Genomic DNA, 13,797 nt, shown 5'->3' with positions numbered 1-13,797 from the left:
GACTCTGTAAGGTTAAAGCTACTGTGGATGAGAAAGATYAATTAAACCAGAATTAATCAAAATTAAGGAAAACAAAGTTTTGAGTGCATTAATTTGGGGTTGGATTTAAAATTTCATATGGGCATGGCAAGGACCCAAGAAAAGCTGGGAACGGATTAAGAAGTTTAATATAAACATAAGCAGAGTGAAGCACTCCAGGGGGTGTATTATTGCTGTGAAATGAAAACCCAAATTTTACTGTTCATAATAGCCGAGATAATTTGACTCTAGTAATGGTGAAAAGCTGGATCCTGTGTTCACGTTATTGCCCACAGAAGTGGGTGACTCCTGCTGATTTCTGGGGGCTCCGTGTCACGTCCTTTCCTTGGATCTGCTGCTTGTTCTGGCCTGGAATATTTTGTCACTTAAACTGCTGGTCTGTGCTGCTCAGTCTGCAGAGAGGCTTCTCTGCACCTGAGGTCTTCTTGGAAGGTGCATAGGCGAAGGCGAAGCCTCTGCTCTTCTCCTAGTGACAGGCATTGTAGAAATAATATGGAAATGCACTCAGTAATTTCCATGCTTTTATTTTCAGAAAGAATGATATTCTCGTGCTTTACAGGAGGTGTCTCTTTTCTGTAGCATTTTATTTAACGGCCTCTGAAGGTGAATCAAAGTTGCACAGAAAAGTTGTTGGCCATCCAGGTTCAGAAGCATAATAGCACAGACCACTTTACATTGGCTTCACAGAATGTTCTGCAGCTTTTAAATGTCAAAGATTTTTTTTTTTTGCAAATTAATTTCTCATAGTGTTATTAGATTACACTTATTTTAGTTTGTATATAGCTCTCTCCTGCCTGAGTTATAAGGCACTCAGACTTGATGGTCTCTTTGGGCCTTAAGAAGTTAAGAATCTGTGATAAGAAGTTAAGAATCTGTGAACTTGTGAACTGCAGTTTTTGCATATTTGCTTTGTGACAGGCTGGAAGGCCAAGGGCTCCAAGGTGTCTTTGGCGGAGCACCCAAAAGCAGGAGTAGAAAGTCCTGGACTTCGCCCTTCCTGGGAACGTTTAGGGCACTGTTGGTCTCTTCTGGGCTAGAGCTGCCACCTTGTGGCACAAATACCCCCTAGCACGGCTGGCAGCAGGGCCACCCTGGTACAGGATGCATTTCCAAAACCATAACATAAAAGTAAGTGTTATATGAAAGGACTTGCTTGTGGCCCACAAGATTAGCTTCATAGTGGTTGGTTTTAATCCACTTAATCTCCAGAATGTCTAAAAAGACTTTTTTTTTTCCTTCTTTCCAGGAGTGATGTTATATTCTCAATGCTAATACAGTTGTTTTTGCTTATCTGTTCTATTAAATGTGTCATCTGKTTTGCATTTGCTTCCTGTGTTGTACACTGTCAGCCTGTGTGTGCGTTCCTATAGGCAGCAATTTTCTTTCTCTCCCTGACCAGCTAAGGAACACGTCCGCCGTAACCGACAGAGTCGCACCTTTTTGGTGGAAAATGTCATAGGAGAGATCTGGTCTGAATTGGAAGAAGGTAGTGCCCTTTCTCAAAGGAATTTTTCTCTTTTGGGTTTTTATTGAGGGGGAAGATTGTGTTTCCCACAAATCTGCTAGGCACTTTTGGTTCTCAAAATGATCATAAATCGAAACAAAAAATACAAGTGCATAAAACGCAAGTGATGCTGTCAGTTTACCARGGCCGAGCTGAAATTCCTCATGCTCTAGCAAAATGCACTTTTTAAAGCAGATGACGAAAAGAAATCCTAGTTTTAAAGTACAGAGCAGAACACATTTCTTTGGAATGGGCCTTGCAAGCATGCCATAATTTGGAAGCCCACCAGTATTTACCAGTAGCATGAGCAGCTTTATTAAACCACTTTAGCACTCATCTGTGCTAAATCAATAGCTTTGGATGCCCAAATTCCACATTTATTATCAATTACTACATTAGAATTGCTAATAATAATCCAATTTTCTGTGCAGACAGCCATGACTCTATATATGCCATCATGGCTGCTGATGCTAATGACAAGTTTTCGTGGCAAAATAATGCTGTTTGCTGACATAAATATCACTTGCTGTGCCTGCTGCAAACCAGGTGATCGCTACATCGTTGTCGACAGCGGAGGGGGCACCGTGGACATGACTGTTCATCAGATCAGGCTCCCTGAAGGGCATCTTAAGGAGCTGTACAAGGCAACAGGTAAGTGGCACTGTCACTGCCTGCTCTTCCGTGTAGTATTTTGACTTGTCATTGAAAGAATTTTCCCCAGATTTTAGGGGAAGGTCATATATTCCAGTAATTTCACAGGCAGTATAACCACCTGTGGGGTCCTCCATTCCCTTGGATAAATGCACAATAATTGGTCCACACCAAAGATGCAAAATGCAATTCCTTGAATGAAATTCCAAGTCTAGTAAGAAGAAGAATAGTAATCTAGTAAGAAGAAGAATAAAACTGTCTTTTGTCTGCAATACAGGTGGACCATAYGGTTCTTTAGGTGTGGACTATGAATTTGAAAAGCTCCTGTGTAAAATATTTGGAGAAGATTTTATTGATCAATTTAAAATCAAGCGTCCTGCTGCATGGGTGGATCTGATGATAGCATTTGAGTCGCGTAAAAGGGCAGCAGCTCCAGACAGGACCAACCCGCTGAACATTACTCTGCCTTTCTCCTTCATTGACTATTACAAGAAGTTTCGAGGTCACAGTGTAGAACACGCCTTGAGGAAAAGCAAGTGAGTAGATGTTTGAACCTAAACAGATGCGTAATTAACAATTGATTGCCTAATTACATGTAGATGAAAAGATAATAATGTAAAAATGTAATATATTAATGATAAAATGGAATTGCCTGAAGCATAGTTCCCAGAATAAAAAGTTGTGATCAAGCTCTTGCAAAAGCTTTTCTGTAAAGACTTACACTCTCATGGTGATGTTTTCTATGACTTTTATGAAGCCACTGTACATAGAATCACAAGACAGCTGAGGCTGGAAGGAACCTCTGGAGTTGATCTAAGTCCAGCTCCCCATTGGTTGCCCAGTGGCCTATTAAGTCACTTTCCTGAATTTGACCTTGTACTTCATTTATTTATGATTTTATCTAAGAATCAACCCTAGATGATACTTCTCATGTCMGTTCTGCTTTGCAAAGTACTCATTTAAATCCAAGTCCCATTTCATAGATTGGAAAAGAGATTGACAAAGTATGAGAGTCAGAGATAACAGACAAAGATGCATAGAAGTTAATTACTAATTTTTAGAGGCTAGGTCTTGAAATGATTTCGGGATCAGGAGCTGCTCCAGGATGAAGCACCGTTAAAGACAAGATCAGGGGTTATTGCAGAAAGGGAAGTGAGGAGAAGGTAGAAGTGGACATTTTGACTCTGTTGAAGGTGACTTTTGTTAAGAGAGCCATCATCTCCCTCCCCTTCCTTGAAATTTGTGTTGTTCAAGCTGCCTTGGGCTGGGGTGAGGCCGGGCCCTCTCCTCCAAGCAAACACGCAGATTATGTGTCTTGCAAGTGCTTGGYGGTTTTCTATGGCTAGACTTGTTGTCTTAATGTCCTCCTTCATTGCTGTTTTCCAGCGTGGACTTTGTCAAGTGGTCCTCCCAGGGAATGCTGAGGATGAGCCCTGATGCAATGAATGCYCTTTTCAAACCTACAATCGACCAGATTGTTCAGCACCTTAGTACGTATCTGTGTGTGATCCCACCTTCCAGCTGAGCTGAGGCTGGAGCTTCCTTTGCCATTTTCAGACAGGCACAAAAACAACCCAGCTAGGCAAGAAATCTAGTTCTGAACTTTGTAGCTCTCTACAAAGTAGGGGACATTGCCTTAATACCTCTTACTAGCTCATTCTAGTACAAGTTCTTGAGTGTGATTCAGTTGTGTGGCTGTCTAAAGCTTAGATTATTTTGTACTCCTAGGGCTACAGGCATTCAGAAACCTGAAAGGTGCTGGTTAGCTCAGATCTTATTTTCCTTTCTCCTATTTTTGGAAAGAACTAATTAATGTCAGAGACATAATTATGTTTCGGATTTTTTCCTGTTATTAAGATCTCTAGTTCACTTCTCATCCGTGGGTGGATTTAGAAAGTCATATTTTTTTCATGACTGCCCAAACCACTGGCAGCTCTAAACCAAAAATAATAAGTGATGCATCTTGATAAGAAGTATTTCCAAGCATGACTTAAGCAGCACTGGATATATTAATTCAGTAATAGAAAATGACATAGACTTATTGTGAAATTAATTAGTTAACCTCTGCCTCAYGGAAGACTTGGTTTGTATCAAGTAGAGTATAATATATATATACTGAGCATGGTATTATTGCCTACACATTACAAAGCACTAATTAAATTGTATTTGGAATAGAGTATCCAATTTTAGGTAAATTGGAAAGGAGACAACTTAAGACAAGTTATATGTRAGCAGAAAGGAGACACCTAGGATGGCAATAGTTTGGACAGACATCTCAGTCTGCTGCCTCAGTTATTTAAATGAATTAAGGGTGAGCTTTAGTTAATGTTGAGTGATTAAGTGTTTTGTTTTTGGGGATGATATGGGCATAAGCTAAGAAGGAACATGTGTAAAAAGGCAAGGAGGAATTATTTTACACATGGTACACCTTGTGATTAAGATGGGAGGACCTGAAATAGGAAGTAGGTTTAAAATTGGATGGATTCTCTGGAATGCAGTAAAGAGTCTTTGAATCCCTTGTGTTGGGAATATCTCGCTGCTGCTTACAGTGACAAGATGATGTCAATCCACCCACCACAAGCACTCTGATCAGCAGAGTTTCTGTGCTAAGAATCAACGTATCTCCCTGAACTAGTTCAAATGAAATAAAAATTCTGTTCAGGAAGCCTAGACTCCCTTTCTGCTTCAGAAATATCCCGTGCCGTTTAGGGAGTCCACAGGCMTTGCCTCAGTGGAAGATGGTGCGGAAGAGCCTGTAGCCCCTTCTGTAGAAGAGCAAGGGAAGAAGAAAGGGACCTGGTGCTGCTGAGTTTGGTGGGGCAGGCACAGAGTCCCTCAAAGCATGTGGCAGTTTCAGATCTTGTGTACAGGAGGATATTAGCAGTGATTGTCACCTGTGTGTGTCACTTTGCCTCAGGAAATTCTTCCCTAACCAATGGCCTTTGTTTCTGTTTAGGTGACGTGTTTGACAAACCAGAAGTGACCAATGTGAAGTTTCTGTTTCTGGTGGGTGGCTTTGCCGAATCCCCCTTACTTCAACAAGCTGTGCAGAGTGCTTTTGGGTCCAGGTGTCGAGTCATCATCCCCCAGGATGTGGGGCTCACCATACTCAAAGGAGCCGTGCTCTTCGGGCTAGACCCCGCTGTGATCAAAGTGCGGCGTTCCCCGCTCACCTACGGTGTCGGGGTGCTCAATCGCTTTGTGGAAGGGAAGCATCCACCAGAGAAGCTGCTAGTTAAGGATGGCACACGCTGGTGCACTGATGTCTTTGATAAATTTATCTCAGCTGACCAATCCGTAGCCCTTGGAGAAACTGTGACACGCAGTTACACACCTGCGAAACCCTCCCAGTTAGTCATAGTGATCAATATCTACAGCTCAGAACAAGATAACGTCAGTTTTATCACTGAATCTGGAGTGAAAAAGTGTGGCACCCTTCGCCTGGATCTCACGGGAACTGATGCTTCGGTGCCAAACCGACGGGAGATCAAAACACTCATGCAGTTTGGGGACACTGAAATCAAAGCCATAGCCATTGATGTTGCCACTTCTAAAAGTGTCAAAGTTGGTATTGATTTCCTAAATTATTAGCAGTCCATTTTCTCCACCACCACCTGTTYGTGAGACTGTTCTTCCACTGTTTCATTTTTTGACTTTCATAAATCATGTCATCAACTTGAATTTCAGCAGGCTAGATGAGAACAGCCAGTAGGTAGATCTGTCATATTAGTGACCTTGGATGACCAAAGGCTGGATCTTAAAGGACCCTTTAAAATTTTGGAGAGCAAAAGGTTCAGAGGTAGTAAAAGTTCTTCAAATGCTCAAGCATGTTTCAAGCCCCACCTTTATAAAGTAATACTGATCATTTTGGGTGCTAAAGGCTACTTTAAAAAATATTAAATCATTAGATCTTTGTTATGAAATCCTTCTTCCTCCCGAGAAACACTCACCAATTCACAAGGTGGTTGTAGGGATTGTCTGAACCAGCACCATGCTCTGAAAAAAACAAAGAGTAGCTTACAGTGTTCTTCTCTTCTCTTGATTTTGCCCTCTACTTTCAAAATTTTAAGAGCTTAAAGCCAAGTACTTAACGAAATAGAAACTGAGTTTCTTAATTTCTGAGATTCCACTGAAAATAAAATTCTTGGAATCATAGAATCACAGAATCTTTAAGGTTGGAAGGAACCTGTAGAGATCATCTAGTCCAACCCACCCTGCTCACACAGGGTCACCTAGAGCAYGGGGCACAGGGTGGTGTCCAAGTGGGTTTGGAAGATGTCCAGAGAAGGAGACTCCACAACCTCTCTTRGCAGCCTTTTCCAGGGCTCTGTCACCCTCACTGTTAAGAACCTTAAACTAGATTATATAATGTATAGTGGCAGCCTAATATTAACTGCTGCAGTTTGAAAATAAAGACTTTATTGTTTAAAGCTCTTAGATTTTCCTTTTCAGGCTATTTAAACCTTTATTGTCCTCCATTTGAAATCACAGAATCGCATAATATAGTTGAGGCTGGAAGGAACCTCCATAGATGAATTAGTTCCACCCGCCTGCTCAAAGCAAGGTCAGCTGGAGCTGGCTGTTCGGACATTATCCAGTTCAGTTTTGAGTATCTCCAAAGTTGGAGTTTCCACAGCCTTTCTAGRCAACCTGTTCCAGTGTCTGGACACTCTCACCCAGAAAAGTCGGCCYTTTTGTTTCTTTAAATGGAGTTTTTTTGTATTTCAGTTTGTGCCCGATGCCTCTTGTTTATTCACTGATTGCCTCCGAGAAGAACCTGTCTTCATTGTATTTATGCCCTCTTAGGAGGTATTTGTTCACCTCCTAACAGGTGGGAGGACAGGGAGAGAACTCCCAGTCTTTCTCTTCTCCAGGTAAACAGCCCCAGATCTCTCAGCTGCTCCTCGTATGTCACTTAGTCCCTTAATGGACTTTGTGGCTGTGGTTGAACTTGCTGTAGCGGGTCCAGGTAAAATACAGTTAGCTGAATGCTGTGCAGGAAGTTTTAAACAACTTGAAAAGGAGAAAATTAACAGATTTAAAGTATCCTAATTTATTTTCAGTAGCAAACATTTTAATAATTGAAAATATATTGCTGTTGTTGAGTTTAACGTGCATTCAAGTGGAGAATGAAACTACAAATGGCGTTAAGTAGATAAAACATTCCCGTCGTGGCTGGGAGCACTCAACTTCACTGCAGGGAAAGTACAGCGATGCTCACAGAAACATCCTGCTTACCAAAGAGCAACTTTCTAGACATTGTTTTCTTAAGCATGGCCACCTAGAGACTTTCTTCTGCAAATCTCACAGATTTTATTTAGTAAAATCCTGCAAGGAGGTAACATGTGAAACCCTGGATCTGKCTCTGCTATGGACCAGTAACTTCAACGCAAATCCAAACGCCCAGTCTAAGTCACAGACTGATACTGATCTGTGGAATCACCCCAAAATGCGACCACCGCTTCCAAAGCTTTGACACAGAACTGATAACCTGCTGGAATTCATTACATTTTTGAAACTGTGCAGTGTTAATTGTTAAACTACACCTTCCTTTCTAGTAAGTTGAGCATGAGTTAAAGCCAYGACTGACACTTCTGGGAAACGAAAGTTTTAACAATTATTTCACTAATTAACGTTCCAGTCCTGCACTTCAGATTTCTACGTTTAACTTAGAGTTTTGCCACAGCAAAGAGTGCAGAACTGGCTGACCTGTATTTTGCTCTTGAATTCTGTGTGTCTTGCAGAATTCCCGAGTAGAATATGAAAAGGAATCTGTTTTGCATTCAGTTAATTTAAAAAAATAAAAATAAAACCACAACGATGACTATGGAGAATGCTAGTCACGGTATCCGGCTGGATACTTTCTGTAATTACAAAGTGTGCTTGCTAGCATTCAGTTTCCTGCTGCCTGCTAACTGCTTTAAAAGCTAAATATTAGAATTTTTGTGTGTTGCTTTCCATGGTTTACAAACAAGAGTAACTTTAAGATGACTTATGAACAATATAATTTTATGTATATACAATATTTAAATATTGTACAGATTCTTTCTTTCTACAGTGCTATTTCCTTGTATAAAAATGTTCTTTGCCTCTGTTGATTTCATGCAGCTGTTAATTTTAAGTAACAGTTTTTCAATSAGCTTCTGTAACTATAGGCTTTAAAAGACGGGAGGATGTGAAATGCTAAAGACCAGTCTTATGATACTAGCAAAGAAATGTTGGTATATCAGAGAATGCAACATCCTTCCTGCAGTGCAAGTCAGCTACATGGATGCACTGGTATATTGGTGGTTTTTCTTTGTTTCAAACGGTCACCTTTACATTTCTAGCAGTTCATCATAATAATGGATGAATCCTCCTGTAAAATCATGTTAAAATTGTATTAAATGTATGATCTGGATATACAGATTCTTCCACCTTTTTTTTTTTTTTTTTTCTTTTTTAAGTTAAAAAGAATCCTTGCCAAAGGCGGCAACACCACTTCAAGTAGCTGCAGGCCAGGGGCAGTAGAAACCACTCGTCTGCCAGTGCCCAAACACAAAGTTCTTACAGAAAAGCAGGCTGCAGCGTCCCTGCGTGCTGCATTTCACTGAGTGGGGCTGACTSGGCACAGACTTGTTTCCAGAACCTTTGTGGCCTTAAAGTTAGCGCAGAATTTGGTCTAGTTAAACCTCAGTTACGTGGCTGCAACCTTCCCACAAAGAGGAGACCCTCTACTCATCACGTGGCTCAGGATTTTTGTGCCATACCCAGCCTGTTTGCAGTGAATAGGAACCGTAGTTTCTGCAGCTCTTCAGAAGGGTAGTTTTTGAACTGTAGGGGTTTTCTGCACTTTTCTATTCACCTTTTCTAAGGTTCGATGTGGATCCAAGCAGGGGTTCGTTAACCAAATAATTCTGCTGTAACTGTAAAATGTGAAGATTTTGCATATTTTTGCACTTCCTCATTATCAAGCTTATCTTTGCAGAACAGGGAACTACTGAGCAAACTCCCACCTGACCTCATTGCCCTCTTTAAACCCAAGAATGGAAAATTAGCTTGTCTCTAGAGACTTAGGATAAGGAAGTAGAGTATTATGCTATGATCTGTAGTCTATAGCCCTGTTGAGCAACTTTACATGGTAAGTGGCATAAGGATGCTCGTTTTGATAGTGAAGGTCGTTAGGCTATAAAATTACTATGAAATTTGTTAGGAAATGCATCATTTTTAGAATAGTAATTCTGTAACTTTAGCGGGATATTCCCTGCAGAGCATTTTTCTTTAGGGATTGCGGATGGCATTGTGCAACTTTTAGTGTTGAAAAGGGCTGCTTCCTTAGTCAAAAGAGGCAGCCTTGACAGAAGCTTTTCTTAAGCAGCAACTGGCAAGTGTGGGTAAAAGTTCCATAGCTCCAGGCTGAAAGTTAGCAGCTAATTGTGATAGAATGACTAATTGTACTAGAGTCTGATAAATGTGCAGTGATGGTTAGAACAGGAAATACTGGAATATTTATACCACTGTATATATATATACAGGAGTTTTAATGCATTATTATGAGAAGGCTAATTATATATTGCAGAGATTTAATCGCCAAGATAAGCTGCATATTTATGATAGGAAGTGGCTTAAGCGGCTGAATAGCATAAAAGTTGTTGGGCATAATGTCACAGTACTCACCTGCTTAAAATAGTCTTAAACTAGATTCTAAAACCAACCATTGTGGTCTTGTTCACCTCTGTGCAAGATAAGTTCCGATTTCACTGATGTTTGGAGCTGTTCACAACTTGTCTGGATTGTATCTGAGTGTTCTTGTGTCTTCAACCATGTCAAATAAAATATGATAAAATTAAATTTTACTTGTGTTACTATTTTTATGAAAATCTCTATAAAAAGTGAGAAAGGCTAAGTGATTATATTTGCAATGGGATGCATATTCCTATGTGTAACTGAGCAAAAAAGACATCAGTTTTATGTGCTGCTGATCAGAGTTGTTGAGCCTGTTTTGATCTTTGGATGTCTAGAGTCTTTGCTCTAGCCTTGCTGGTTGCAGGTCTCTGTGTACCACATACAGGTTGTCAAACAACAACTGCTGCTTTTTTAGTTCACTTTTTGTATTTCTTAAGAGTCCACATGTGCCTAAGGTTGAAATCTGCTGTATTGGGTATCGTACTCAAATTTCACAAAGTTTCTGTAGCTTTAAATATTGGGGGGACGGGGGGGGAGGGGACACAGGCTGCCCAGAGAGTTTGTGGAGTCTCCTTCTCTGGACATCTTCCAAACTCACCTGGACGCCACCCTGTGCTCTGGGTGTCCCTACTGGAACGTGGGCGGTTGGACTAGATGATCTCTAGAGGTCCCTTCCAACCTCAACCATTCTGTGATTCCATAATTTGTTGGGTCTTAAGACAAGGCTGTCAACACACAAAACCATTAGGTATTTTCTATGAAACATGAAGCAGAATGAGAGATGGGAAGTGGGCTACGCTCGACACTCAAGACGTACCTTTCTTGCCATTTTTTTAAGGACATTCTCTAGAGAACGTTCATGGTATCAGAAATATGAATGTGCTGCTGGTTTCCACCATCATGTAAGTATTGATGTAAGATCCTATTGATGATAACTAAAAAAGTGTTATAGCAAATAAGAGATAAAAGGAAAAAACAGCATGTGACTGTGGATATTCCAGTCACAGTCCATGGCGGCAGGTCTGAAGGAAGATGCACACAGAGCAGAGGGTGAATGTTGGCATGAGGTTAACATTCAGGGTAATGCAATACTTTCTGGATTAATATTCAATAGTTCATTGACCTGGATGAAGGTACAGAGCGCCCCCTCAACAAGTTTACTGATGATACCAAACTGGGAGGAGCAGCTGATAATACCCCAGAGGGCTGCGCCACCATCCAGAGGGACCTGGACAGACTGGACAACTTGACGGTGAGAAACGTCATGAAGCTCAACAAGGGCAAGCGGCAGGGTCCTGCACTTGGGGAGGAATAACCCTGGACACCAGTACAGGCTGGGATCTGACTTTCTGCAGAGCAGCTCTGTTGAGAGGGACCTGGGCATCATGGATGACAAACTGACCATGAGGCAGCAGTGTGCCCTGGCGGCCAAGGCCAACGGGATCCTGGGGTGCATTAAGACGAGCGTCTCCAGCAGGTCAAGGGAGGTGATCGTCCCCCTATACACAGCCCTGGTGAGGCCACATCTGGAGACTACATCCAGTTCTGGGCTCCCCAGGACAAGAGGGATGTGGAGCTGCTGGAGAGAGTCCAGCGCAGGGCTACCAGGATGATCAGGGGCCTGGAACATCTGCCCTGTGAGCAAAGGCTKARRGAGCTGGRCCTGTTCAGCCTGGAGAAGAGGAGGCTGAGGGGGGACCTGATCAGTGTCTATAAATACATCAAGGGAGGCAGTGAGGAGGATGGGACCAGCCTCTTTTCAGTGGTGGCCACTGACAGAACTAGAGGAAATGGCCACAATCTGAAGCACCGAAAGTTCCATAGGAACTTAGGGAAAAATTTCTTGACACTGAGGGTGCCAGAGTGCTGGAACAGGTTGTCAAGAGAGGTTGCRGAGTCTCCTTCTCTGGAGATCTTCAAAACCCGCTTGGATGCAGCCCTGTGCCACGTGCTCTAGGCGACCCTGCATGTGCACTTTCTTTCAGTTATGATCTCTGCCCGAAAACACTTTGATGCCAGAAATCTCCCAATACCTCGATACACAGGTGAGCWGTACGTGCAGACTTCCTCTCTCCCATAAATACAGCAGAACCAGTCAGCAGTGAATTGCTCTGCTGAGGAGAACCTCTTTATACATTGGAAGATGTAGAAACGCTTTGAGAGATCCCTCTGCTCGGAAGAGTTTCCATTACAGTTTGAGCAATGACCATTGCTTGCTCACTGTTGCAGGCCACATCCCCTTGAAGTTCTGCAGCATTGGCACGAGCTACGGAGGYGATGCCGTGGTGTACGTGACCCTGTTCCGCAACGCGACGCAGAGGCACAGAGAGGCGAGGAACGAGCTGCGACGCAGAGCAGCCACGACACCCCAACTTCCACCTATTTGCTGCAATGAAGATGTTTTACAAGTACTTTATGACTATAATTATAAACACCACCCTAATAGGCTAGGTACTGTATTTAACTTGTAATGAACTTGATTTCAGCTAAACATTCAATTAATGTTACTAGTACAATGGGAAATATAATTACAGTCTTCAGGGACACATTAAGAACCAAATTTTGCTTTCAGTGTTCCCGCGCGTTGCTCTGATTTCCAGCAGAGTTGCACGTAGGTGCATTCACTGCCTGAATCTGGCCCTTTCACTAGACGTTTTGGTTCTAAATTGTCAGATTTTCTCACAGGAGCATGTTTATATTTGAAGTTGCAGTCTCATCTTGACAGGAAGCATTTTGTATGAATCCTACATCAGTTTTACAGGCATTACAGAAGTCCTTGCTGAAAGAGGCTCCCAAATGGAGCAGTGCTTCATACTGAGATTTGCAGACAGTGTTCCCATTCTGGTGCTAATAATGACTGAATAGAACAACTTATACAGAAATCTTCCAAGAAATCTTTAGGACACAGATCTGGCTGTGTGCAAAGAGCAATTCCTTGCAGCAAAAAAAACATCTTTTGCCATCCTGAAAAAACATCCCAATCWATGTCAGGAATGCCGAGTAGCTTGTGGGGAAGTACCTAAATCAATGCTCTGATGTTCATGACAGTTCTGTCTTCTTACACTTGACATTATATATTACATATTATTATATATTATGTATTATGTATTATATATTATATATTATATATTACATAGTACATAATTATATATATTATATCTTAGCTCTTAATTCTGTCACTTCACTAGCCCCTTTCTTGCTGTATTGCTGCATGTTTCACTTCACAGCAGCTACCTCTAGTGTTCAAACAGAACCACCATTTTAACAGCAAATAAAACTGGGGTCCTGCTACAGGGAATCACTGGTGTCCCAATTTTGTAGTTGTTCTGTTTTGTCTTAGAGGTGAGACACATGACAYTGAAGCTCGTAAAGTACCGCACGCCTATCAAAGATTCTACAGGCCTGAAGGCATGATGCCAAAATACACTGGTCACATCCCACGTAAGCATTTATTATTTCATTCCTCTGGAGTCAGTATTAACTGTGTCTTTAGGATTTTTCCTTTGCTGTTAGGGATGCTGTTCRGTGCTGGGCATAACCTCACTAMGTCTGTAAAAGGAGATGTTTTTAATGTTTTGATGKTTTTTTTTTTATATATTGTGCTTATGAGGTAACCACAAATTATGGTTATTAGTCATATACAGTTTTGTACTCCTGTAGCTTTTAACCATTTGTCTTGCTAAATTCAATCCCCTTGAATATAGTGCTGAMRTYCAGATAKTTGTGCTACTAATTCAAAGTGTTTTGAGCTTTGGAGCTACAGGAAGAATGCTGGAATGGATAATTGAAATTTCCAGAAAGATTGTTSCAAGAATTCAGGTAGGAGGCCCTGAGCTATAACGCTTTTGACTGCAGACTGAAAATGCAATAAAATAGAGTTTCCATAACTGCAGGAAGCCAAGCTCCACTCTAAGAATAAAACCCAGTCCACCTGGTAG

The 13,797-nt window shown here is 41.6% G+C and overlaps 1 protein-coding gene across 1 annotated transcript in view; it reads left to right on the top strand.

Moving 5' to 3' along the window:
* Positions 1-6,298, top strand: part of HSPA12A (heat shock protein family A (Hsp70) member 12A) — a 37,425-nt gene extending 31,127 nt beyond the window's left edge. Inside the window, exons 8-12 of the mRNA XM_026050698.1 lie at positions 1,439-1,525; positions 2,090-2,194; positions 2,472-2,730; positions 3,581-3,684; positions 5,151-6,298. Of these exons, the coding sequence (XP_025906483.1) occupies positions 1,439-1,525; positions 2,090-2,194; positions 2,472-2,730; positions 3,581-3,684; positions 5,151-5,785 (1,190 nt within the window). The 3' untranslated portion in view covers positions 5,786-6,298. The remainder of the gene's footprint in view (positions 1-1,438; positions 1,526-2,089; positions 2,195-2,471; positions 2,731-3,580; positions 3,685-5,150) is intronic.
* Positions 6,299-13,797: the final 7,499 nt, after the last annotated feature.

Source organism: Nothoprocta perdicaria, unplaced genomic scaffold, assembly GCF_003342845.1.
Source record: "Nothoprocta perdicaria isolate Ctin4 unplaced genomic scaffold, notPer1 scaffold_7, whole genome shotgun sequence".
NCBI classification, from domain to species: domain Eukaryota; kingdom Metazoa; phylum Chordata; class Aves; order Tinamiformes; family Tinamidae; genus Nothoprocta; species Nothoprocta perdicaria.
Note: the sequence above shows the minus strand (reverse complement) of the source record. Positions and strands in the feature narration are given on the sequence as shown.